At 38.6% G+C, this 23,415-nt stretch overlaps 6 protein-coding genes across 9 annotated transcripts; 2 read left to right on the top strand and 4 right to left on the bottom strand.

The window, feature by feature from the left end:
- The first annotated feature begins 387 nt into the window (after positions 1-387).
- FOLT1 (folate transporter 1) lies at positions 388-3,919 on the top strand. 2 transcript variants are annotated; one of them, XM_021419170.2, is made up of 11 exons: positions 388-709; positions 821-897; positions 1,212-1,288; positions 1,488-1,581; positions 1,984-2,077; positions 2,513-2,586; positions 2,760-2,864; positions 3,034-3,105; positions 3,207-3,227; positions 3,426-3,493; positions 3,630-3,919. In XM_021419170.2, the coding sequence occupies exons 1-11, from the start codon at positions 601-603 to the stop codon at positions 3,760-3,762; spliced, it is 924 nt and encodes a 307-aa protein (XP_021274845.1). In that variant the 5' UTR covers positions 388-600; the 3' UTR covers positions 3,763-3,919. The 2 variants fall into 2 exon arrangements, with proteins under 2 accessions (XP_021274845.1, XP_021274844.1); XM_021419169.2 differs by having other exon boundaries at positions 390-709; positions 2,757-2,864.
- A 322-nt stretch (positions 3,920-4,241) lies between these two features.
- On the bottom strand, positions 4,242-7,505 carry LOC110409957 (putative disease resistance protein At1g50180). Its single transcript, XM_021419488.2, has 2 exons — positions 4,573-7,505; positions 4,242-4,480 (listed from the first exon to the last, which is right to left on the bottom strand). Exons 1-2 carry the CDS (start codon positions 7,295-7,297, stop codon positions 4,431-4,433), a joined length of 2,775 nt encoding a protein of 924 aa, XP_021275163.1. The 5' UTR covers positions 7,298-7,505; the 3' UTR covers positions 4,242-4,430.
- Positions 7,506-7,888: 383 nt separating this feature from the next.
- On the bottom strand, positions 7,889-9,534 carry LOC110409963 (alpha/beta-Hydrolases superfamily protein). Its single transcript, XM_021419495.2, has 4 exons — positions 9,028-9,534; positions 8,741-8,923; positions 8,415-8,656; positions 7,889-8,329 (listed from the first exon to the last, which is right to left on the bottom strand). The coding sequence occupies exons 1-4, from the start codon at positions 9,307-9,309 to the stop codon at positions 8,080-8,082; spliced, it is 957 nt and encodes a 318-aa protein (XP_021275170.1). The 5' UTR covers positions 9,310-9,534; the 3' UTR covers positions 7,889-8,079.
- Positions 9,535-10,081: 547 nt separating this feature from the next.
- UBC17 (ubiquitin-conjugating enzyme 17) lies at positions 10,082-14,057 on the bottom strand. 2 transcript variants are annotated; one of them, XM_021419498.2, is made up of 7 exons: positions 13,920-14,057; positions 12,506-12,876; positions 12,310-12,413; positions 12,083-12,185; positions 11,923-11,986; positions 10,753-10,841; positions 10,082-10,472 (listed from the first exon to the last, which is right to left on the bottom strand). In XM_021419498.2, exons 2-7 carry the CDS (start codon positions 12,533-12,535, stop codon positions 10,377-10,379), a joined length of 486 nt encoding a protein of 161 aa, XP_021275173.1. In that variant the 5' UTR covers positions 12,536-12,876; positions 13,920-14,057; the 3' UTR covers positions 10,082-10,376. The 2 variants fall into 2 exon arrangements, with proteins under 2 accessions (XP_021275173.1, XP_021275174.1); XM_021419499.2 differs by having other exon boundaries at positions 10,425-10,566.
- D2HGDH (FAD-linked oxidases family protein) lies at positions 14,056-19,011 on the bottom strand. The gene is given in 16 exon segments (XM_021419491.2): positions 14,056-14,473; positions 14,475-14,495; positions 14,611-14,736; positions 14,803-14,888; positions 15,053-15,158; positions 15,269-15,377; positions 15,682-15,782; positions 16,014-16,094; positions 16,221-16,330; positions 16,425-16,520; positions 17,296-17,414; positions 17,560-17,630; positions 18,047-18,094; positions 18,210-18,311; positions 18,393-18,694; positions 18,797-19,011. Coding segments are annotated over 16 exon segments (1,722 nt in total). The 5' UTR covers positions 18,876-19,011; the 3' UTR covers positions 14,056-14,308.
- On the top strand, positions 18,969-22,519 carry LOC110409958 (Methylthiotransferase). 2 transcript variants are annotated; one of them, XM_021419490.2, is made up of 4 exons: positions 18,969-19,381; positions 19,510-20,579; positions 21,661-22,194; positions 22,353-22,519. In XM_021419490.2, the coding sequence occupies exons 1-3, from the start codon at positions 19,113-19,115 to the stop codon at positions 22,167-22,169; spliced, it is 1,848 nt and encodes a 615-aa protein (XP_021275165.1). In that variant the 5' UTR covers positions 18,969-19,112; the 3' UTR covers positions 22,170-22,194; positions 22,353-22,519. The 2 variants fall into 2 exon arrangements, with proteins under 2 accessions (XP_021275165.1, XP_021275164.1); XM_021419489.2 differs by lacking the exon at positions 22,353-22,519 and having other exon boundaries at positions 21,661-22,272.
- Positions 22,520-23,415: the final 896 nt, after the last annotated feature.

Here is a 23,415-nt window from a genome sequence, read left to right as displayed (position 1 = left end):
CTCACACTAACATACAGGGAAAGAATAAACATCTTCATGTGTGCAATTCACTTCTAACGTGTTCAACATCCTGGAAGCATATTGATGAACAGGCACAATAGCAACCTGGTTTGTAATAGCAAATAATACTTGGATAGTATCCTTGGTTCTTTCTCAAAAGTAAAACGAAGATGTCCTTGGTTCTTTGAAGGCTTATATGGGATGTTCCTTCTTGTCTAACATGTTGGTTTTGGGCATTTTTAGCAACCAAAGTTAATGTCTTGGATGACAACAACAGATAAATAAATTGGAGAGAATTTATATTTGATGCATCGAATGTCTGATGATGTTGGGTAATGCAGAGTTGTTATATGATCGCTTTTCGGGTTATGATATTGGGTAAGTCAACTTCGAAGCATGACTATGGCTGATGGGTCCGTGAACCCAATAAATTGGGCCGTGGTCTTCCTGAAAGAGACAAGCAGCGACGTTGTATTAAATTGTAGCAAACAAGTTGGAGCCCAAATCAATGAACCAGAAATAACAGCGGCGTGAGATGCGATCGGCGGTCCAGGTTCCTAGCCTGTTTCTGCTGCTGCTTCTCTGCCTGCTACTCGAGGAATGTCACAATCACAGTGGCAATGGGAAAACGCAACCGCCGGTGCGGTGGCTGGTTTCGCCACTGTCGCCGCGATGTACCCTTTGGACATCGTTCGTACGAGATTCCAAGGTCGTCGTCTTCTTCCATCTCTCTCTCTCTCTGTCTCTCTCATATATATATATATATATATATATAGAAGTGTCTAGCTTTTCGGTGCTGATCTGATCGAGTTTTGAATAGTTAACGATGGTCGAGCCACCAATTACCCGACTTACAAGAACACCGCCCACGCCATTTTTACCATTACTCGCTTAGAGGTTCGCACATTTTCCACCCTTCTGTATTTTTGGGAGTCCTTTTTTCTTCTTCATGAAGTTTGTTTGACTTGGTCCTTACCAAGAATCTTGTTAGTTTAGCTTGTCAAGGTGTAATGCTTAAGTATTTGCAGTTTCAAGCTTCTGAATTGGTCATATAAACTCCAAATCATGTAATTATATCTGTAATGTAATTAGGCTCAGGTGCTTCTTTTTCTTTCCTCTTCATGTTAATTTAATGTCTTTCTTACTTTCATTGGCGTTAAGGATTTCTCCTTTCAAAGTTCTTATTACAATTTAATGAGTTTGTCATGCAGGGTTTGAAAGGGCTTTATTCAGGCTTCTTTCCTGCAGTGTTGGGGTCCACTGTTTCATGGGGTTTATATTTTTTCTTGTAAGTGCCACTACTACTTTATTTTATATATATATATTTGAATTACTAACTCCCGAAGAACTACACATTTGATGATGCTTTTAGATGTGAACACATTACTTTTTATATGCAATGGGTGGAAAAAGAGCTAGTATGTTCTGATTTGTTGAAAACTGTTTGATGTCAATCAATTAATTTCAATTTTTTGTGCTATTTGTAGCTATGGCAGAGCTAAGCAAAGGTACTCTAAAAACAGAGAGGAGAAGCTGAGCCCTGCTCTTCATCTTGCTTCTGCTGCAGAAGCTGGAGCTTTGGTCAGTTTATGAACTTCTAATAAAACCACTTGGAAGAAAAACGGAAGGCTCATAAAACGCACACCTGATATCAGAAAGAAAACGATTCTTTTATCAGTAAAATTTACTGAGAATTAAAGCTTAAAATCTATTAGGACCTGTTTTTAATTATCATGGCATGTACAGTGGTCTAACATTCTAACTGTCAATAGCATGGCAATACAGTGCTTTTAGAATTGATCATCAGAGTTTCACCTTTTCAGATGTTGGTGTAGCTAAATAATTGATTTGTCAAGGTTTAAAGTAGTCATATACTCATCTTCTCACCCCTGATACTAGGTTGGATTGGTCTCTAATCAATGTTAACTAAGATAGGTTGGAGTTTGTATTTTCTTAACATTTTCAATCTTGTGACCTTTGTAGGTTTCATTGTGCACGAATCCTATTTGGCTAATAAAAACAAGAATGCAACTTCAGACTCCTCTTCATCAAAGTCGACCTTATTCTGGCGTTTATGGTCTGCTCTGCATCTTATGTTAATTTGCTAGTAATCTGCTCTGAGATGTCCATATCCCTAGTGAGTCATATTAACTCTGACTCCAAGTATTGGCAAGCAATTAGGTTCAACATCAATCTCCTGCAGTAAAGTTGCTTGTTGTTTTTTAGAAGAAACACGTTTTTATATATAGCTTTCTTGTGCTGATTGATATATTATAGAAATCCAACTCTACTCAATAGATTTGATATTCAAAATTATGGTTTAGAATTTATCCCCTTTTGGAAAATGATAAGATTATTAAGAGCTGTTTATATATTTCAAGATTAATACCTTCTGTGCCTTTGTTCTTTTCAGTTGGAATTTCAATCATAGAAAATGATTGTCGAGTGTATTTAATGTTCATTTCTTTTGTTGCTAGTCCCTCAATATTCTTTTATGTCTTAACAATTTCAGATGCCTTAAGAACTATACTGAGAGAGGAAGGGTGGACTGCACTCTATAAAGGACTTGGTCCTGGTCTGTTGATGGTAGTTTGCTTACTGTTTTGTTCTTGTTCTGCTCCTGCTTTTTACATTACCATATGGGTTTTCCAACATTAGAATATCTCAGAGCTGAACAGTACCAAGTTGTTTAAGGAGTAGTGTAGTTTTTCATATTCCCATACTTCTGCAATTCATTGTGCTTGTTTTGACTTCAGCAGGTTTCTCACGGAGCTATTCAGTTCACAACATATGAGGAACTTCGAAGGATAATGGTTGATTATAAAGAGAGCAAAAGGAAGTCTGAAAGTGACAGTAATTTGTTGGTATGTAACTGCAGTTTCTGTTTGCAGTAATTTGTTGGTATATAACCCTCATACTAACTTTGACAGTTTGAAAATGACACTATCAAGACCTTTTTCAGTCTCCTTATGGTTTGACCATGTAGGAGGCTATAATGGAAATGATTTCTAACAATCCTAACATTTTGTACAGAATTCATTTGATTATGCTGTTCTGGGGGGTTCCTCTAAAATTGCTGCCATTCTACTTACATATCCATTTCAGGTATGCATCCTTATAATCAGTGTGAAGTCCTTATATATATTTATCTTCTGTCAGCTGGCTGGTCATGGTGCCTTATGATGGTGGGAAATTTGTTTTTTCAGGTTATTCGAACTCGATCACAGGTAATGGAAAAATTAAAATCTATCTTTCATTTATAAGTACATTGACCTCACAAAATTCTTTTAAGTAGGATTAAACAAAGCTGTCATGAGGCTGCAGGGATATTTCCTTCAAGCATTTGATGTTTAAATTGGACAGCTTGTGAAGTTCAATTGAGATAATCTGCAACTCACTGTTGGACTTATCTCTAATTTTTGCAGCAACGACCTAGTATTGAGGGAATTCCAAGATATATGAGTAGTTGGCATGTTGTGAAGGAAACAGCACGGTGAGACCATATTCAAACCCAAATTTAATCTTAGTGCTGAGGAATAAAGTTTAATCTGCATTAAACACCATGAATATTCTTAATTGGTATTTCCTTCTTCCGTTTGTTGATCATGTTTGCTTCTGGGGACCTGCAGGTTTGAGGGTTTGCATGGATTTTACAAGGGCATCACACCAAACCTTCTGAAAAATGTTCCTGCTTCTTCAATAACATTTATTGTTTATGAGAATGTACTCAAATTGTTAAGATGGATGAGAAGGAATGATTGAAAAAGACATTTGTTCTGTCCTTAGTTTCCTTTACAGTTTTCTATTGCTCACCGTTAACAATGATGTACACGAGATTGATAAGTAGAAGGAAAAGTATGTCATTCATGTGAGTCTCATTGTACTATGTGAAGATTATCCCATTTCTGTTTTCTTCTTATTTATTTTGCATTGAGGATCTGATTATCTATGGATGAAATAATGGAGTTGTTAGTAGATTGGGTGGAAAAAGAAACTATGATGCCGCCATTCTGGAGGCAATATCACATATAGGAGTTTATGCTGTTAGTAGACTGAACCAAGCTTTCTAAGATCTTGGGTAGTCTACAAGTTCAAGCTCCCTCACATTATAAGATTAGGCAGAAACCATTCACCTCTATTCTTATATGAGCATTAGTTGGCAGAGAGAAATCATTGAGCCTTCATCGTATTGTTCATGGTATCTTACATTCAGAAGGAAAAGAAATTATTGGGATCTTAAGTTTCTAATTTAAGAAATAAGGTTTATTTACTGACAAACAACTTATATCCTCGTTCACAAACAAGCTGTCCAAGAAAGTTAATACTATCTACTTGCCTAACAGGTAGACATGTCCAAGCTATCTGTGCAATGGCAGAAGAAACCGATAGAATGAATACGATCTGTATCATCATTTTGAAGCTTTGTTCAGTCAACTGAATTGTGCCTCTGGCCAACCAACATTCTGGTGACTGCCAAGGCCTGCAAACCGAGATGCATATGTAGAAAGTAAGGTTTAATTCATGCTTAATGTAAGTGCTCTTTTAAATAAACATCCTGACAGATTAGCTTACCAATTGCCAACATGTCTGTGGTAGATTTGATTGATGGTGTGTGTTTGAACTCCATGAAGTCTTTGGTTCTGAGTCTGTATTCAAACTCAACTGGCATTCCAACAATTTCTAGTTCTTTGAGGGAAGTTGCCAGCTTCAGTCCATCTGGAATCCTTTTTAATTTCTCACAACGATTTATCACCAAATGCTTGAGCTTTGGCATTGCTCTTTCTTCCACTGTCCACTCTTCCAATTCTTTCAGAAGGTGCAGTCGTAGGATCTCCAGTTTGGGAAAACTTTCCGAGGAGAAGGTCATGTCTCTCAAATTGTATGACCCTTCACCCAAAACAAGCATTTCAAGGTTCGGTAGTCTTTCCAATTTGGTAATTGAATCTCTCTGCAGTTGGGAATTGTAAAGGGTTAGCTTAATCAAGCTGGGTGGGAATTCTTGTGGGTCAGGTAGCTTCTCCATCTTTCCATAGAAACACAGCTTCTGAAGATGCTCACAGTGAGAAAGTCCTGTGAGTGTTGGAAACATCTCCAGTGCAGACACAAGCAACAGAGACAAGGATTGAAGGTCCTGCAATTTTTCCATGGTAGAAATGACTGAAGTAACCTGTTCTCTTGACAACCCATCGATGCCCAGTTGTCGAAGATTAGTCATGTTAGCTAAGCCACCATCATCTATCCAGCTTCCAGCCTCTATATATGGTAGGCTCTGGAGATTGCATAAGGTGTCCATCTTCAAATGCCAGCTGTCTGGGGAATCAAATGGAGTATAAAGGAGCAAATGTCTCAGATGCACCAGTTTCCAGATGACATTAGGTATCCTCTTAAGAAAACAACTATACCTCAAATCTAATGTTTGTAGATTCTGCAAGTTTCCTATAGACAGAGGAAGCTCCTCTTCTAAATTAGTCTTCCTCAATCCTAGATACCTTAGTTGAATTAAGCTTCCTATTGTGTCAGGTAGACTGACTACACGAACACCTTCCAAATCCAGGACCCTGAGCAGTTTAAAATTCTTGTAAATGACATTAAGCTTCTTCTCAAACCTGAAACAAACTTTCATTATTTTCCTTGCCACATCGACATTATACTCTCGGTTAAAGAACAGAAGGGAGCGCAAATGAGGAGCAAAGTGTTTAAGGAAAGTATACTGGTCATGGCGAGAATGGATAGCATGCCTTCGGGATTTAATAGAGATACATTCTGTCGACTCTGCCTTGTTCCGGTGATGAATTTCAAGGAAAATTTGCTTCCTTCCCTGGGAGATGGCGAGGTCTCTGAGAAGATCATGGATACGGACTGTTTTGACTCTGCCAAGTGAACTTAACCTTCCCACTTGAATCATGCACCGGTCGATCAGCTCAGTTAAGCATTTCTCAGCGACGCCTTCAGCTGTTTCTTCACCTTCTTGTGGTAAAAATCCTTCTGCTACCCAAAGATGGATCAGTTTTCTGGTCTGGACAGAGACATCCTCCGGGAATAGTCCCAGATAGAGAAAGCATGACTTTAAGTGGGAGGGTAGATCATTATAGCTAAGTGCTAAAATGGCAGCTATCCGGTCTTGGCCCTTGGTTAAGTGCCAGGTGATGTTACGAAGAACGCGGTGCCATTCCTCTGTTGACTTGATCTTCCGAGAGAGCAATCCTCCAAGCACAACCACCGCCAGAGGCAAACCACCACATCTCACTATCATATCCCTACCAAGCTTCTTTAATTCAGGGGGAAGACTTTTCATCCCATGAAATGCTTTCTTGCAGAACAATTTTAAACTTTCATCCTCTGTTAAAATCCTTGGTTCATGGGGAATGCCCCCTCCATCTGCATGTAGAGCAACCTCCTTGTTCCTGGTGGTGACCATCACTTTGCTTCCAGTTTTCCCACTAGGGAATGCATTTTCTAGACAATCCCAAACCTCCATACTCCACACGTCATCAAGAACAACTAAATACCTCCTCTCCTCCAGGAATTCATGCAGCTTCTTCAGCAACACTTCCTCTTTCAGCTTTTCCAAAACTTCCATCTCATCTCTGTTAACTGCATTTACATCTGTAATGATTCCTTGTAAGATCTCTTTTCTTCTGTACTCTTTGGATACATAAATCCATGCTCTGCAATCAAAATGGTTCTTAACATCATTGTGGTTGTACAATCTCTTTGCAAGAGTTGTTTTGCCTAAACCTCCCATACCCACAATGGAAACCACACGGCGCCTTGACTCCATGCTAGTCAGTTGTGTAAGCAACGCTTTTGTGTCTTCCACTAGTTCAATAATGTCATCCTCCTCTACATGGGGTGATGGCTGTCTCCACCATCTCAACCTGTCATTTGCAGCGGCTCCCTCTCCTCCACTTCTACCGTTCCCCAGACCACCATAAGTTTCTCGTCTGCCGGTTATTTCCCGAATCCTGGATCGAATACTTTCAATCTTCCTCCCCACCTTGTAGTGGTAAAACGGTTTGGTGACTAAATCGAATGGTTTCTGAGATGCCGCCCTGGAAACATATGTTTCTATAACTTCCTCTGTGTCGTAGGCCACATCTCTAACATCAGACACCCATTGTTGCATCAATTCATCCTCTTCTTGCTTCATGTCCGCATCCTTGAGAAAACTTTGCATCCACCTCAACTCGTTTCTCAGTTGCACAATCTTTTGGCTCACCCCGTCCAGGTATGCTGCTTGCATTGCCAGTAAGTTCGTAAGCTTTTCCACAACTAGGGAAACAGCAAACTCTGCCATCTCTCTGTCTCCTTCTCCCCTCTCTTTCTCTTGTTTCTGTTTATGGCTTTTACTTTGCAAAGAGCTGCTTCCCTCTTCAGAAGTAGGAGTCCTAACTTAACAGATTGGTATCACATGAAGTTTCCCTGCCAGCTTCCATTTCCAACCATGCAATTTCCACCTTAGGTCCCGCCTATCTTCAACAGAAACATCCCAGAACAGTATACGGAATTTCTCAGAAACATAGTAATAAATTGGTTTGCCGTGGTTTCATAGACCTTTCAAACAAGCCAAACGCGTAAACTACTCTGTTTCCTATGTCCTTACACTCTCTTATCTCATTGACTTTGTGCAGTCGTCTTCTAGAAATGGAGATTGCTATTTGGAGGTGGGAAGGATGGTCAATCTTGTCTTTTCCTTCCATCTCGCCTGTACTATGAAAGTTGATTATCCATTCAAATTCATTCTAATTAGATGTAGTAATTTTGGACATAAATTTGGATGTAAGTTTTTTGTATTTTATGTATTAATCGTGTCCACACGTTATCAATAGTTTTCTAAACCTTTTTCAATGTCAAGAAAGTTTCATGAACAAGGATGTGCTCATAGAGGTTTCTCGATGCTGAAATTAACTTTCTTATTTAATTGTGGCAATTGGAAGAACCTTTCTACTCCACAACCACACAAGACAAGTGTACAGAGGAAAATAATAAATTAAAACTAGTCATGAATGCCTTCTTTTCTTAGTAAAGAGCAAAGACTCAAGAGGAAGGGCGATCATAATGAAAACCCAGAGAAGTCTGCTACTCCGCAGGAAATTTGCGAAGAAACGAAAGAATTTCCTGGGAAACTTCTTGGTGTTTTTCTTGCTGGAGAAAATGATGACCATCTAGAATAACAACTTCCAGGTTGGGAACAAGGCTCCTGAAGGTATCTCCCTGTACGTATTCTCTCACACCAGTGTTTTCAAACCCCAGGTCTTTATCACCTACTAGGAATTTGACTGGAACCAGGATTTTCGATCCTTGCCAAGGTGCAGTAAGCTCCCAATTCCTGTTACCAATTTGAACATTAGTTCTGTGAGGAAGAACATTCATAAATATGAACTCAACAACTTTCATAGAAGGCCGAAACTCACAAGTTCATAGCACGGTAGTAGTTAAAACCACCCGTGAAGCCAGATTCTTGAAACTTGTCTGCATAAACCTGGAGTTCCTCTTCAGTAATCCATGATGGTAACCATGATGGTGTCTGCAGATAATCAATAATCTCCACGCCGGGCGGAGCTATCAGATTATCAGTCTGTGTAATCAACAAGAACTTCTTCATCACTGTCAAATAATCATGCCTGGCAAATGCCCTCTCTGCTCTTCCTGGTTCCTAAGGAAATCCTCCCCAAAGCAGTGATTAGTATAACAACCTTAAAAACAAGCATTTCTTGACTGAATTAGATAGAAAAGTTACCTGGAATTGGGAGATGTAAAACCCATCTCCATAAGTTCTAATCAAGGCGTCAGCATATTTGGCTTTCGGGTTTCTATCGAAGTATGGCACAGATATATTGATCAATCCCTTGACTCTCTCAGGCCTAAACAGGCATAAATGCCAACCAATAACAGCTCCCCAGTCATGTCCAACTACAAAAGCCTTGCCATAAATAATTAACTCGAAACAGTCAGAGAAAAACCATTTTACACAACACCAATCGGAAAACATGTACATGCCCGTGTCTTTGAGGAAAGTGGAAATACCTGTTGTTCCCCAAAATGATCAAGCAGGCCGATGACGTCCCCAACGAGCTGCATAACAGTGTAGGAGCTGGGGCTAAGTGGGGAATCTGAGTCTCCATAGCCTCTCAAATCAGGAGCAACTACATGGTACCCATGGTTAGCCAAGAAACCAATCTGGTGGCGCCATGAATACCATATGTCTGGAAATCCATGAAGCAATAGAACCAGTGGTCCTGTCCCTTGCTCTGCTATCTGCAGCCATATCCCGTTTGTTTTGATCCTTTGGTGAGTCACGTCATTCATGGTCCCTTCCGTTTCTTTTCAATCTCAGGGGAAAAGGATAGAGCAGCCGTGTGGTGATCAGTGGCGACCAGTTAAGTTGAAGTGCTACAATGAAACAATCGATGAGGTAGTTGGTGTGTCTGAAAGAAGTCAAAAGTAGAAACTTTGAAAATAGACCATGGCACCTTTAGACGACTCCTGAAATTATTTTAAAAAGAATCGACCATTGGGAAGTTAGCGTACGTAACTGGTTTCCAGGGCAAGAAACGTCAAGCAGGCACAGTCTGACCGCAGTTTTCCAATTTTATTAATCTAAAAGTCATCATCTAACCCAGTCCGGAATGTTCTGGATACATTGCACCAGTTAATATGCATTGCTTGAATCTTAGTTGGCCATATTGATTGGTTCTGAACCATTCTGGAATTACGCTACTACTGAGATTGTCATTGGACAAAAGCCAGAGCATTGCCGCTGGCTGAATAGAGGTGACAACAGTCAAGTCCCACTCGAAATTAGAATTTGTTTAGAATGCCAATTTCCAGTAGAAATAGATTTCAGGTTGTCTAAACCAACACAGATACAATAGGCTACTCTTGGACCGTGCAATCGGAATTTCTTAAAACTTGGTCATTCCCCTGGAACTTGTACAATCAACATCAGCTGTATAGAAACAGTAAGTTCAAGTGAGAGTGATCCAGCACATGTAACGCTAAAGACGCAAGACTCGGATGAACCATCAGTTTCATATGCTACCATGTTACAATCATAGAACTCACGAAGTTTGGAGAATGGTTTCGGAAAGATACGGAGTTTTCTCATTGGTGTGCTTACAGTGCACTGAGCATCTCTCGCATGGCTAAAACACCATCAGCCGAGTGAGCCCGTTTGTTCCTTACAAGTTGCTAAAGAAAGAGAGACTTTTCTCTTTCTTTACAAAATACCAGCATAACAATTTACACGAGTTATTGAGCATTTAACTTTTGATTGGGAAAATGCTTTGCCCTTTTGTTTCCATTTTCCTTAAAAGACGAAGCTGTTTGCCTATTCTAGTTATTGAACTAATTGGTGCAGCAAGATGCTCCTGCAATTACACTTTGTCATCATGGAACCACCACCTCGTCTCCTTGGGAGATCGCCCATTTCTACAGTTCTTTACATAGCGGTCATTGTCTTCGGGACGTTGCTGCAAGCATGATCAATAGTATTAAAAGGAGTTGTGGATTTATAGAAACAGAAGAGACCAATCTCCCCTCATATTCGCAACATCACCATCTCATCTGAAATCATTTAGGAGATGCCCATCATTTAGAGAAAATAGTATTGCTTATTCCCAGTATGGAAATTTTAGCCCAAAATGAAAATTGGCAGTATGTCCTATGTATGACACAAACTGAATAAGCATGACATGAAGACAGAGTGGTATAATAGAGCACACAGAAAGTCAATTGGATGTATATTCAAACCTTCACAGTTGAGCTTGATAGCATGGAGAGAATGCTGATACAGATAGAACTAACTGTCATGGCTGGGGACCATGAATCATACAAGATATCTACAAAATACAATGGAGCAATCATGTGTTATATGTCTGTCTTGTTGCAAGTTAGGCAATAAAACATAGGTAAAGCACATACATGTGAAAATTGAGCAACATCACTATCAATGTGCATGCATGTGCATCTGCATGTGTGTGTGGGGAAGAGAGAGAGACACAGAAAGAGCATCTGAATTTTCCAAAACATAAGTTAAAATAACAATATCAATTATGCTTTGTATTTAGCAAACCATGTTAAAAGGCATAGCAAGTAGATAAAAACATTATACTGAGCTCATTTCCCAAGCTATTACTATGCGCTCCCTTGTCCACTAGAAGAAACCATATAAAGAATTAACAAGCAAGTTGACATTGTAAAAGGCTACAAGATAATAACATTTCACAACCTCGTGAATGAAGCCATGTGTTTCAAAAGAACGCAGCACAGATTACCCTATTACTGTAACGGAACAATAACATCAGACCACAGCCAGGAAAGGAGGAGGAAAAGCTAGACTATGGTTCACCGACTTCCCATTTCAGAAAAAACCCAATAAAAGAAAAATCAGTTCCCTTTTAAGTCTTACAAAGCTCATGACAAAGTAAAAAACATCTATACTACTCACTGAGGGCAACAATCTTTAAATATCAATTTCCCCTTTCTTTCCCCTTTTATTATATAAATATATAAAGACAAAGCTAACAAGGTTTTTCTGTTGCCAGTTGTAGTGAATATTTGGAGACTTAGAAATTGCACTTACTTTTTTTCCATATATATTTTGGTGAAAAGGATTGGAAGAAGGATGCATAATACAATAACATCCAAATATCAGTAAAAATAGTCTGACATAATAACCAAAGATCCTCCCCAGAAAACAAAGGGAAAAACTTTTGAGGGCAACAACAAATGAGTAAGGCGCAACACTAACCAAAAGCCCATCATTTTCAAAGGATAAATAGACAAAAATTAAGATGAAAGCAAAGAGACAAATCAGATCGTGACATATCACTGGCAAAAAGTAAGATAAAAATCAATCAAAAACCTCCGAGAAATTGAAATACATTGAAAGAACAGAGAAATTTTATGACAAAACACTACCTAAACAAATATGGCCATTGCTATAAATATGTGGATGCAGCGGTGCCGGATGAAGAAATATCACCTGCCACCGAAAGAGCAAAATCATAAAAAAAGACAAGCTTTATAAAATTAAATTAAAAAATCTTCAAGAAAAAGGTTTCTTGAATTAAATGTAAACCTGGGGCGCTTCCATAGGGTAATGTTCAGGGAAATCCACCTGAAGCTGATAGGTTTCATTGGCGTATAAAGTTCCCGGAGCTCCATTTACTTCAATTACCCACCTGAATTTTTTTGTTCAAATAAAAAAGCTCCAATTTTTTAGAACAGAAACAAAAGAAGAAGAAGAAATCGACGTAGGTAAGCAGAAGATCTAAAAGAAAATGGAAAAATGATTGAATCCAGTACCTTTGGAGATTATCGGTGACTTTATGTTTGAAACCGGAGGGAGGGTTGACCTGCCACTCCACCAGCTCTTTCTGCAACCGGTTGCACGCTATCTTACTCAGCGCCTGAAACACCAAATCAAAACATTTCCAACAAAATTAATTCAAAAGAGAGAGAGAGAGAGTGAAGTGAGAGAGAGGAGGATTGAAGGAGGAACCTTGCGAGCGGAGGCGGAGGAGCTGGTCATGCTTTTCTGGCCTTCGGCTGTCGTATTCAGGCCCCCTGGCCTCAATCCAAAGGAAAAATATGAATCAAGAAAGGAAAGGCAAGGACAGAGAGGTTTTTTTTTTTTCACAAAGGGAAAGAGAGAAAGGTTGTGATTTATTTCTTATTTGACAAAACAAAGAAAGAGTAAGAGTGACCCTCTTGGCGTTCCCCACCGTAGCCTCGCCCTCTTTCTCTCTTTGATCGATGCCTTTATTTCCTTCTTTTATCATCTTATTGGTTATTCCGTCAAGGAGGTTTTCCATTTCGACAAGGAGCCCTTTGACAACCATCGCAACGATGTCGTTTCTTTTACCATCCAACCTGATCGAAGGCCCGACAAAGCTTAGATTTGTTATTTATGTTCTTCATTTACACTAATCTTGGACGTTTATTAGTAAAATCCCGTAAAATCTCAATTTCTTAGTCTTTTTATCATGATAATGGAGTGTAATTTATTAAGTTATATGATTAAATAAGTTAAATTAAAATAATTTTCTCAATTTAGAAAAATAAATTCAAATTTTTTTTTAAATGAAACACACATGCATCATGCATTTATAATTGAATCGAATATTTGATATTAAATTAATATTCTGAATTATAATATTTATTTATTATCCCATTGACATAAAATTAAAATTAAATAAGCAAAAAAAAAAAGGGCAAACAAAACTTAAGACAAGGTCATGCCTAGAAATGGATCATCCCTCCACACTAGTCATTATCTTATCCTTTTATCGTGACGGAGAGAAGGGGCGATGGCTCGTCAACGCATGGCTGTGCTGACTATGGATCGGCATTAACTACAATTTCTAAATACAAATGTCTTGCCAGGGACATCCATGGCTGGCACTTAAATTAATTTCAGAGGCAGATTTGGTGGTAGATTTTTGTTTTTATTTATTTTTTTGCTGCTATTTCCTTCTTATTCAACGACAACAACTAGGAAAATCCAACATAGGATCTTACTTTTCTCTTTCGGCAGGCAATATGCCCACCTCTTTGACTGCTCCAATGTTCTTATTCTCATTTCTCCATTTTAAGAATCTATGGACATGGCAAGATCAAGGGATTAGCATATTCCAGCCTTGCTAATTGGTGCTTTCTTTTGCAATTTGTCCCCTCCTAATTCTTTTCCACAAAGATGGTCTTGGCAGCACTCAATATGTCAAACCCACTACATATATTCTGCTTTAAAACGTAAACAAATGAATGAAGGATGCTCTAGACGACAACCAAGAATCCTTTTTTTTTTTTTTAACTTTATTTCATACTAAAGTTAGGCCTAAACTCCTTATTTTCAACAGGAAATTGCCTCTTTGTCGTCACATAATCACTTTCACAAAATCCTGACAAGTGGTTACCTGTATTTGCCCAGAGAGCAGATGCATGATGCAAATGGCAAAATGGTTTTTGGCCTCCTTGGGTCTGCAATTTGCTTGCTGCCATAAACCTACCAGAAAACGGCTTGAGCGCACATTAAGAACGATGCAAGAGACGTCAACTTGAATAGAATATGTACATACAGAAAGCTTAATAAATTTTATGCTGGTGCAAGAAGTTCCAACTTATTTTTGTAATTTTATGCACCTGAGAGTCTTAACATGTTTCCATCTCTTATTCAATGATTATACCAAGTTCACTGTATAGTACCAGAAGCGATGCCCTTTGTTTGCCAGATCAATATTCTTTATGGAAATTTCTTGTACCCCCCTTTGCCCATTTTCAGCTCACCTCCATAGTGGCATCTTTTTCATGACATATTCCAATGTTTGCCAAATGCTCTTAGTGGTGAGACTGAATTTGGAGATGAGAGAAAGGCTTCATAGGTAGCATTCCCTGGCCCAGCTCTAGCGATTGAGTGAGTGCGGAAGAACTTTGTATGGGTTGAGTATCCCATTCGGGTCAAGCAACGTTTTGATGGAAGCCATGATTTGTACCTATCCAAAAAGATTCTCTTTTAAGACACTCTTCATGAGGCAACTATGAACTCACAAAAGACAAACCAGGAAACAGAAATTTGCAGTATCATTTTGCGTTCGAAGAAAAACTCACAGTTTCAGGAGTTTTGCTGTAATAGATCTGGTTAGCTTTCATCAATCCCAGGCCATGTTCAGCACTGATACTCCCTCGGTGCTTAGATGTCCATTCATAGACATAGGGTTCAATTTGTTGTAAAATCTGCAATATTACAGATATTAATACAAATATGGACGGATTTCTTCAAATTATACAGGAAGGCCTTACCGCGTCATTGTACTGCGGAGCAGAAATATTAAGATGCAAATTCCCATCCCCGAGGTGACCATATCCAACTACTTTCGCCAAATTACCTGAAAATTTGAGGTGCAGATCATAAGCAGAATTTAAAGACATTTCTATGCTGTGAAATGCTTGATAAGAGATTTATAAACCACACAATCACATTGAATTACCTAAAAAAACATAACAACTTTGCCTAATAAATCATATTTGTATCATTAACAACTGTGCTTACCAAGTCTTACTCTCATGTCATCCACAAGATTGTACATCTTTTCAACAGGCAATGACAAATCATATTTGTAAACGGCACCAGCTTTCATCAATGCTTCTGGTACACCCTGCAATGTAAGAAAAGGAACCTTACAACTACATCCATTCATACAGAGATTGCAATGATTATAAATTAAAAAAATATGTAGGAAGAAGAATATGGTATTCAAATGGGAACCTCACGTATTCGCCAAAATGAAGATAGTTGGTTTATGTCTTGTGCAAGAACACCATCAGAAATCAAACCACCTTCCATTGAGCTAAGTAAGAAGGCCTCAAGTTTCTCCCTGCAGGAATTTATAACTTTGTAAACTCATGGAGATATTGAAGGGCCCCAAGAGCTATATAGATGCTAATGAAAGAATATTTGACAGCATCAAGTACAATGAAAAATCCAAAAAAAGGTTCAATTCAAGAAGTTTAAAGCTGTTGGTTGGTTTCAGCATATTTGTCTCGCAATCATCATTTGAACTTCTGTTAAATGTGTGTGTTTCTTCTACTGTAAATTATTGTGACAAAAATAGTGAAAAGATGTATAAAGAGAAAGTTTAGCACCAATAGATGAATAAAAACCAATTGATGAAGATTTACCTATCAAAAGATTCATCACTGCCTGTTGTCTCAATCAGAACATAGAAGTTGTGCATTGAGGTGGGTAACGGATTCCGAACTCCATCTAAATGATGCAAAACCTGGCAGATATAATGCAATAACAAATTAGAAATGCTTCCAGCCAGAAACAACTAAGATTGCAGGAGTATGCTTTAATTCATCAGAAAAAAAATTAGCATCAACCCTTAGTCCAATCAAAATATGAAAGCCATAAGAAAGGATTTTAGCAGCAACAATAAAAGCTCTAATAATAATAGCTTTATGATACACAGACTGAAAAAACTGTTAAGAGTGTGGGACAGAAAGCCTACCAAAACCATTGCCTGGTCATCCAAAAATTCAATAGCAGATAGAATCTCCCCAAGTTTTCTTTTTGCTTCCACGAGAAGTTTCTGATAAACAGGAGGACGAAAATGATAAGCAGATAACAATGATGTCTATTATCCTATTATTCTGCAATAATTTAGCATAAATTATTCCCAAGAAAAGATATTTTACAGTGAGGAAGTAGATCAAACCTGGCAGCTAGAATAATCTTTGCATGCAAGAAAAGCTAAATTTACGGAAGACAGCTTGGGAGGGGTCAGTATAGAAACTTTAGTTACAATTCCCAAGGACCCTTCACTTCCTACACAGATGATAGAAGAAATATAAGTGAAGATGTAAACTCTAATGAAAACAATACTTGCAGCAATTCCACCAATAAAGCATAAGGTGCACACCTATAAACAAATGCTTCAAGTCATACCCAGTATTATCTTTACGTAAAGTCCCAAGCATATCAAGCACATCACCATTTGCTAAAACAGCTTCAAGACCTACAAGGTAATGGGAAAGCAGGCTTCAGATGGAATTGGCATGAGCAAAATAAATTCAGAAGATATCTGCTATCAAAAATTGCAAGATAAGATAAGTTGATAGCAGGTTTTGAATACTGGAATAGTTAACATGTCAGTTAAATGGCTAGGTTGTTGAGCTCTGGAACTTCAAGATCTTTCTTCCATATCATTTCACTATTAAACAGTAACCTGTGTCCAAACATTATGTATCTTTCTTTTAGAGAATAAGCTTCAACCACTTCAATGTGAGTGTCCAAAAAAACTGCAAATACTTGTGAGACTATTAAACAACCATGAATCTAGAACCCTAAAATATAATAATAAATGGGCATATCTCCAAGCAGATAGGAATATAACCTAAGGAAGCTAATTCTATTTTTAATTTTTACTATTTAGATATGCAATTTAGGACACAAAATCCTATTAAAAAGTATTAATGCAAATTGTTCAATGATGCCCACACAAGGTTAAGGCTACCCTCCCTATAGATAGTGCACACACCATGCTATCAGTCACCAAACTCCACCCGTAGAAAAAATGAAGCGTCACAATAATGGTTCAAAAATTAAGAGTTAACCTCATATAACCAGCTTGATGAAATGCAACACCCTAAAATTTTCATATTAGAAGGCAGATGCGTAACTCAGTAGGCTCCTTTTCATTTTCCCTTTCTGATTGCTAAACCCACCCTAAGTTGAAGAAATAAGTGTAAATTGAAGAAAATAGATGTCCAATTAACAAGCAGAATTCTTACCGAGTACATTCCCATGAAGTGAACCATAACGTACAAGGCGCAAACCACCAGCATTAGTAGAAACATTTCCACCAATTTGACAGCTCCCTTTTGCACCTAAGTCCAGAGGCATAACAAATCTGAAATAAAGCATATACTCCTAGAATAAGTGAAGACAGATCAATATCCACAGATAAAGGTGACAGAGGTACAAGTATGCATCTAGAGTCGAACAACATTACAGGTCCATTGAGAAAAGGCATTGACAGTATAGCAGGCAATTACCCTTTGTTGTCCAGGAAAGAGATAAGATTTTCTAATATGCAGCCTGCTTCACATACCAATATACCACTGACCTGAAATATAGCATATTTCATATATAACTGTGTTATGATGTTATATATTGATGTCGAACTGGAATGCAGAATGAGACTTTATACCTTAAGTGATATGGTGGGGTTAGTTTTCTTTACCTTTGTTTATAGTAGTTTCATTTAGAATTTAGAATTAATCAGGACTAGTTAGAAATTTAGTTATAGTTTTACATTATTATAATATAATAGTTGGATTTCTTTACCACTAGGATTTCATTTCTATTTCTCCTTTGTTCACAAAGTCCGATATGAAATTCATAAGGATCTAAATGAATTCTGCTAAGTAAAATCCACACTGCACAACCATAATTCAAAACAAAAAAGGATCCTTAGGCTTGTATACTTGGCAAGAAAAAGAATAAGGAAGAAACGAAGTGGGAAACGACATGAAAACATACCTTGTCAAAACTTATGATATTATTCATTGAACCAACATTGACAATCACCTGAGAATTATATCAGAGAAAAGCAATTCACTTAGTATCAGACAAGAAGAAAGCATCCACCAAAAGGTGTCAGACAGCAGATTATCGATCAATAGCTCCGAAAAATCGGCATTACCTCATCAAAAACAGGCACACTTCCACCAACAAGACCAGTATTTCCAGCTTGAGGAACAACAGCTAAACATCTTGAATTACAATATCTAAGAATCTGTGACACCTGCAATAGAAAAATAATGTAAAATCACCGAAGATATAACAGATTTTCGAGAGCTTTGAAGAGCAAAATTAGAAAGCGAACCTCCTCAGTGCTTCGAGGCTGAAGCAAGAGCTTACTGGAGCCTTTGTATTTATGCATCCAATCCGTATTTACAGTTTCGAGCCTATCCTCATCTTGAATAACGTTTTTCTCTCCCAGAAACCGCTTGAAATAACTAATATCATCGGAATTTAACGTCGAAAATGAAGGATTTCTCTGAACAAGCGTCGACACTGAACTGAAACATCTGTACTGAACCGCATTCACTTCTCCAACACTTTTGTAATCTCTGATCGGATTAAAACTCGTCTGAAAACTCCTCTTTTGGTTGAAATGCGTAAAATCTGTTTTAAGTAAAAAATTTTGAATTTTACAACAATACTCAAAATTTTGAAACAAAAGCACCAAAAAATTGAAGGAATCGAACCGACGGCAGCTGATGATACCTGAACCAGAACTTAATCGACGGTTGAGAAGCGATTTCAATGATCGTCGGAGATTGCTCGTAGCTCTCAACTTCTCCATATCCGATTTTCAATTTTTTTTTCGTTTTTTTTTTCCGTTGAAGACGTGCCAAACTTATCCGCCAACGTTATTTATGGACGCAACTTAGAAGTTAATTCAAAATGACCATAATACCTGCCCTCCTTTTTGCTGAGACTAAGACGCTGCCGTTTTCGGACCTCCTCTTTGTCGATCCCCCTATCCGGTACTTCTGCGTTGGGAAAGCGAATACAGAGCACACACTAAGAAGTTGGTTCGATGGCCTCCATTTTGAGCCAACCCGGCAGCTGCGTCAGAGTCCACCGGCGATGCTGCTTTAACACTCTAAGATTCTTCTATTCGAAGCCATCCGCTTCTCGTTCCAATTCTCGTCGCCATTTCCCGCGAAGACCAATCGGGAAAAGTTTTTCTCTCGATGTTTCCAGAAGCTTCTCTCAATCTCACCGCCTCCTCAACGCCGATGGCGTCCCCACTCTCCATCACTTCGTCGCTCAAGCTTCCCTCACGGCCTCTCAACCACATCCCGAGTAAGTCAATTACTTTATTTTTCTCTCCCTGGTTGGTATCAATTTTTCCGTGTCTTAATAATTAAAGTGCATAGTAAAGAAAAGTGATGAATTTTATACCTCAAAAGACAATTTTTTTTTGGTGTTAGAATTTGGTCTAGTGATGCACCAGCTTCGGAAATTGCTTCAAAAGGTAGAATTTATCATGAGACATATGGGTGTCAAATGAATATAAACGATATGGAAATTGTGCTATCAATTATGAAGAATGCTGGGTATAGTGAAACTGTGGAAGTTCCTGAGAGTGCAGAGATTATATTCATTAACACTTGCGCGATAAGGGACAACGCAGAACAAAAAGTGTGGCAAAGGCTTAATTATTTTTGGTTTTTAAAGAGGCATTGGAAGAGCAATGTAGCTATAGGAAGGTCGCAGTCCTTGCACCCTCCAAAAGTGGTGGTGTTGGGATGTATGGCTGAAAGGTTAAAGGATAAGATTCTGGATTCGGATAAGATGGTTGATGTGGTTTGCGGGCCAGATGCTTATAGAGATTTACCAAGGCTGTTGGAAGAGGTTGATTATGGTCAGAAAGGGATTAACACTCTTCTTTCGCTTGAAGAGACGTATGCAGATATCAGTCCTGTCAGGATTTCAAAAAATTCGGTTACAGCTTTTGTTTCTGTGATGAGGGGGTGTAACAACATGTGCTCATTTTGTATCGTTCCGTTTACTAGAGGTAGAGAGAGGTCTCGTCCTGTGGAGTCTATAGTGAAGGAGGTTGGGGAGCTTTGGAAAGAAGGTGTAAAGGAGGTGACTCTTCTTGGACAGAATGTGAATAGTTATAATGATGATTCTGGAAGTGAAAAAGAAGTTGAACCAGGAAGTAATTGGGCATTGAGTGAAGGCTTTAAAAGCATGTGTAAGGTGAAAAATATGGGTTTGCGTTTTGCTGATCTCCTAGATCGACTTTCTACTGAGTTTCCCGAAATGAGGTTCAGATATACATCCCCACATCCTAAAGATTTTCCGGATGAGTTGCTGTATCTGATGCGAGACCGCCATAATATCTGCAAGTCTATACATTTGCCTGCACAAACAGGGAGTACCACAGTGCTTGAAAGAATGCGTCGAGGATATAGTAGAGAGGCTTACTTAGATCTTGTTCGGAAGATAGGCAGGATCATTCCAGACGTGGGAATAAGCAGTGATTTCATATGTGGTAAGGTTTTATCAGGTTATTGTGGTTTTATCATTTTGGTTATATACTTAGATGTGAAAACTTAGACAGTTGCCCTTTAGTATGCAGGAATGACATCAGTTATTTATGCGAAATATTACCACTCTGCCCTAAAAATAATCTCTTAATCTGCCATAGGGTTTCTATAATAAATTTTTGATGTTGCCTGGAACATTACTTAATGCCTAAAGTCACATCAATTTCCTTCTTTTTTTACTTAAGGGATTGCAACGAACCAGATGTTTACTTACATTGTCAACTAGGAGATGCGAAGTTGGGCCTTTTGAACAAGTTTATTGCTGTTTCAATTAGGGTGTGATGGTGATTGGGCTAAGCTCTTAGTAAGAATCAAAGACTTCTCTTTTGGAGAATCGAGTCCTGATCATTTTGCTCTTTCTGCATTTGTCCTGCCTAATATGGTGGATCACATATCTTTACAGAGAGCTTATTGGTTTCTTTTATCTATTTTGCATAGTACCATAGCTTCATCTTCCTTGTTTCGAGTTTTCTTCTATTGATTAACATGCAAAATGTAGTACAAATTGCTGTTTTTGTTTTTGGGGAAATGCCATTTCCACAATAACTTTTACACTTGAGGTGTCTGTTCTGTTCTGTTTATTAATCAAGTGATAGGACTCTCATTTCCAGAACATAAAATTAGACTCACACCTTTGTTAGAGTGTGAGCCAGGGTCATGTTTCTTTTAGAAGCATGCTTTATTAAAGTAGGAGTTAAAAATTTATCTAAGCTAAATCTTCTGAAAAAGAGCCTCAGATTCCATGGTTAGTAGAGAGCACACTAGGCACATGTGCACCACTGGTGAATAGTGGGTAATAAATAACTCTCTCAACCTATCACCAAAAACTAGTAAAAATTCCTGTTCTCTTGTTTGTCCATATCTTTTGCAAAATTATGCCTAGTGAATCTACTGCAGCTGTTGGTGTTAGATGATCCACAGATGCACTGCTGCTAGAGTTGTTACCAATAACTTATCTCCCCCGTATAAGAAAGTTAACCCGCAGTTTCTGGTGTTGCCCTCTTATCATCCGGACATCTTGTGCAGGTTTCTGTGGTGAAACAGAGGAGGAGCATACAGATACTTTAAGCCTAATAAAGGCCGTTGGTTATGATATGGCATACATGTTTGCATATAGCATGAGGGAAAAAACTCATGCCCACAGAAACTATGTTGATGACGTACCTGAAAAAGTCAAGCAAAGGAGGCTTACAGAACTTATCGAGGCTTTCCGTGAAAGTACTGGTCAACACTATGATGCTCAGTTGGGAACCATCCAACTTGTGCTGGTTGAAGGCCCAAACAAGAGAGCTCCAGATACAGAGCTTATTGGCAAAAGTGATAGAGGCCATAGAGTTTCATTTATCAATCTTCCTTTGCAAGATCGAGATGATCAAGTGGATAACAAAAGGAATCCTGTTGTTGGTGATTATGTAGAAGTTCTTATAACAAAGACTACAAGAGCATCACTTTTTGGAGAGGCACTTGCTATAACTAAATTAAGCACATTTTACAACGTGGAGGAAGCAGCAGTTGCCTGTGGTAGCAGAAGTTGAAAACCAGAGCTGCCCTTTAACTGATGTGCGTGCGTTAGGCCGTTTTTCTTTTTTAATTACTAGTTCTCTTTATTTGCAATGAAATTACAAGCGCTTTCCTTCTTGTTTCATAATGCTAGAATAGCTTCTTGCCGTAGAATTGGCATTTGTTGCTAGGAGATTTGATGTAAATTCTGTGCTTAGGTTGGTCCTCCCAAGGAAAGGGTATATGGGCACGAGAGCCTAAGAATACAGAGTAGGGTCTGAAATCTTCTATTTGGAGCTGCTGCTTCAATATGGCTAAGAGGTGCTTTTCTGTAATTTTCTTCAGACTGTGGTAGAGAATACATGTCAATACCAATTGCCGTGAAGGGAGGATGGAAGCACTTGTGGCTGTGGATTTTTCTTCTTTTCCTTTTGTTCTCACGCTACATATTGCAGGCTGATGCATTGTAGCAAGCAGAAAATTGATTCTTAGGCCCTACTGCCGCCCCCCATCTTAATTACGGTAGCTGTTACTCGAGCCTGAATGACCATGACATTTCTCTACCTCGTCTGGCAGAGCAAAATGATCAGAAAATGATGTTGACATGCTAAATTGTCCTCTCTCTCTGTCTCTCTCTTCGTTTCTTTCTGATATATAGAATGGGAAAGAAAGAATAATTCCATTTCTATCTCACTTACACGATGGCTTCAATTCAAGATTGAAACGCCGAAGTTCCACCACCCATGATTGTTCTACAGACTGACCAGGAATTAAGAGCACAGGGAAATCATTCCCAAATATGCAGCAAGGGATTCCACTAGATCTCTGAAACTGCTGGGGGGTCATCATGGATAAAATCATATAACATGATTGAGAGAATCATATGATTTCACTCATCATGAGTTAAAAAAAAGGTCGTCAAAGCACACATGCATGTTCTCCCCTCTTACCAGCCAGCCCCCATCGCACAAACCCCACATGGTTGGCATGCAAGAGGACGGACCACTTTCTTTTTCTGCCTTCAAAATTTCAACCATGGCAAATGGCAGCAGGCAATCCCATTTGACAAAAAGCCAAGACAAAAAACACTTGCATGTCTCTGTTGGGTCAAAACTCATAAACAGTTACCTCAAAAGATGGGTGTGTTGCACATATTCTCAGAGAAACTATAAAAATGCATGAAAGAGAGAAAAGGAAAGGGAGAGCTAGGCAGTGGGTGGGTGGTGGTGGTGACTGTGAGAGTACTGGAGAACGATGAAAGACAAGACGACGATTTAGGTT

Source organism: Theobroma umbraticum, unplaced genomic scaffold (assembly GCF_002168275.2).
Source record: "Theobroma umbraticum cultivar Fairchild unplaced genomic scaffold, ASM216827v3 scaffold_44.0, whole genome shotgun sequence".
NCBI classification, from domain to species: Eukaryota; Viridiplantae; Streptophyta; class Magnoliopsida; order Malvales; family Malvaceae; genus Theobroma; species Theobroma umbraticum.
The sequence above is the reverse complement of the archived record's forward strand: the minus strand, read 5'-3'. Positions and strand labels throughout refer to the sequence as shown.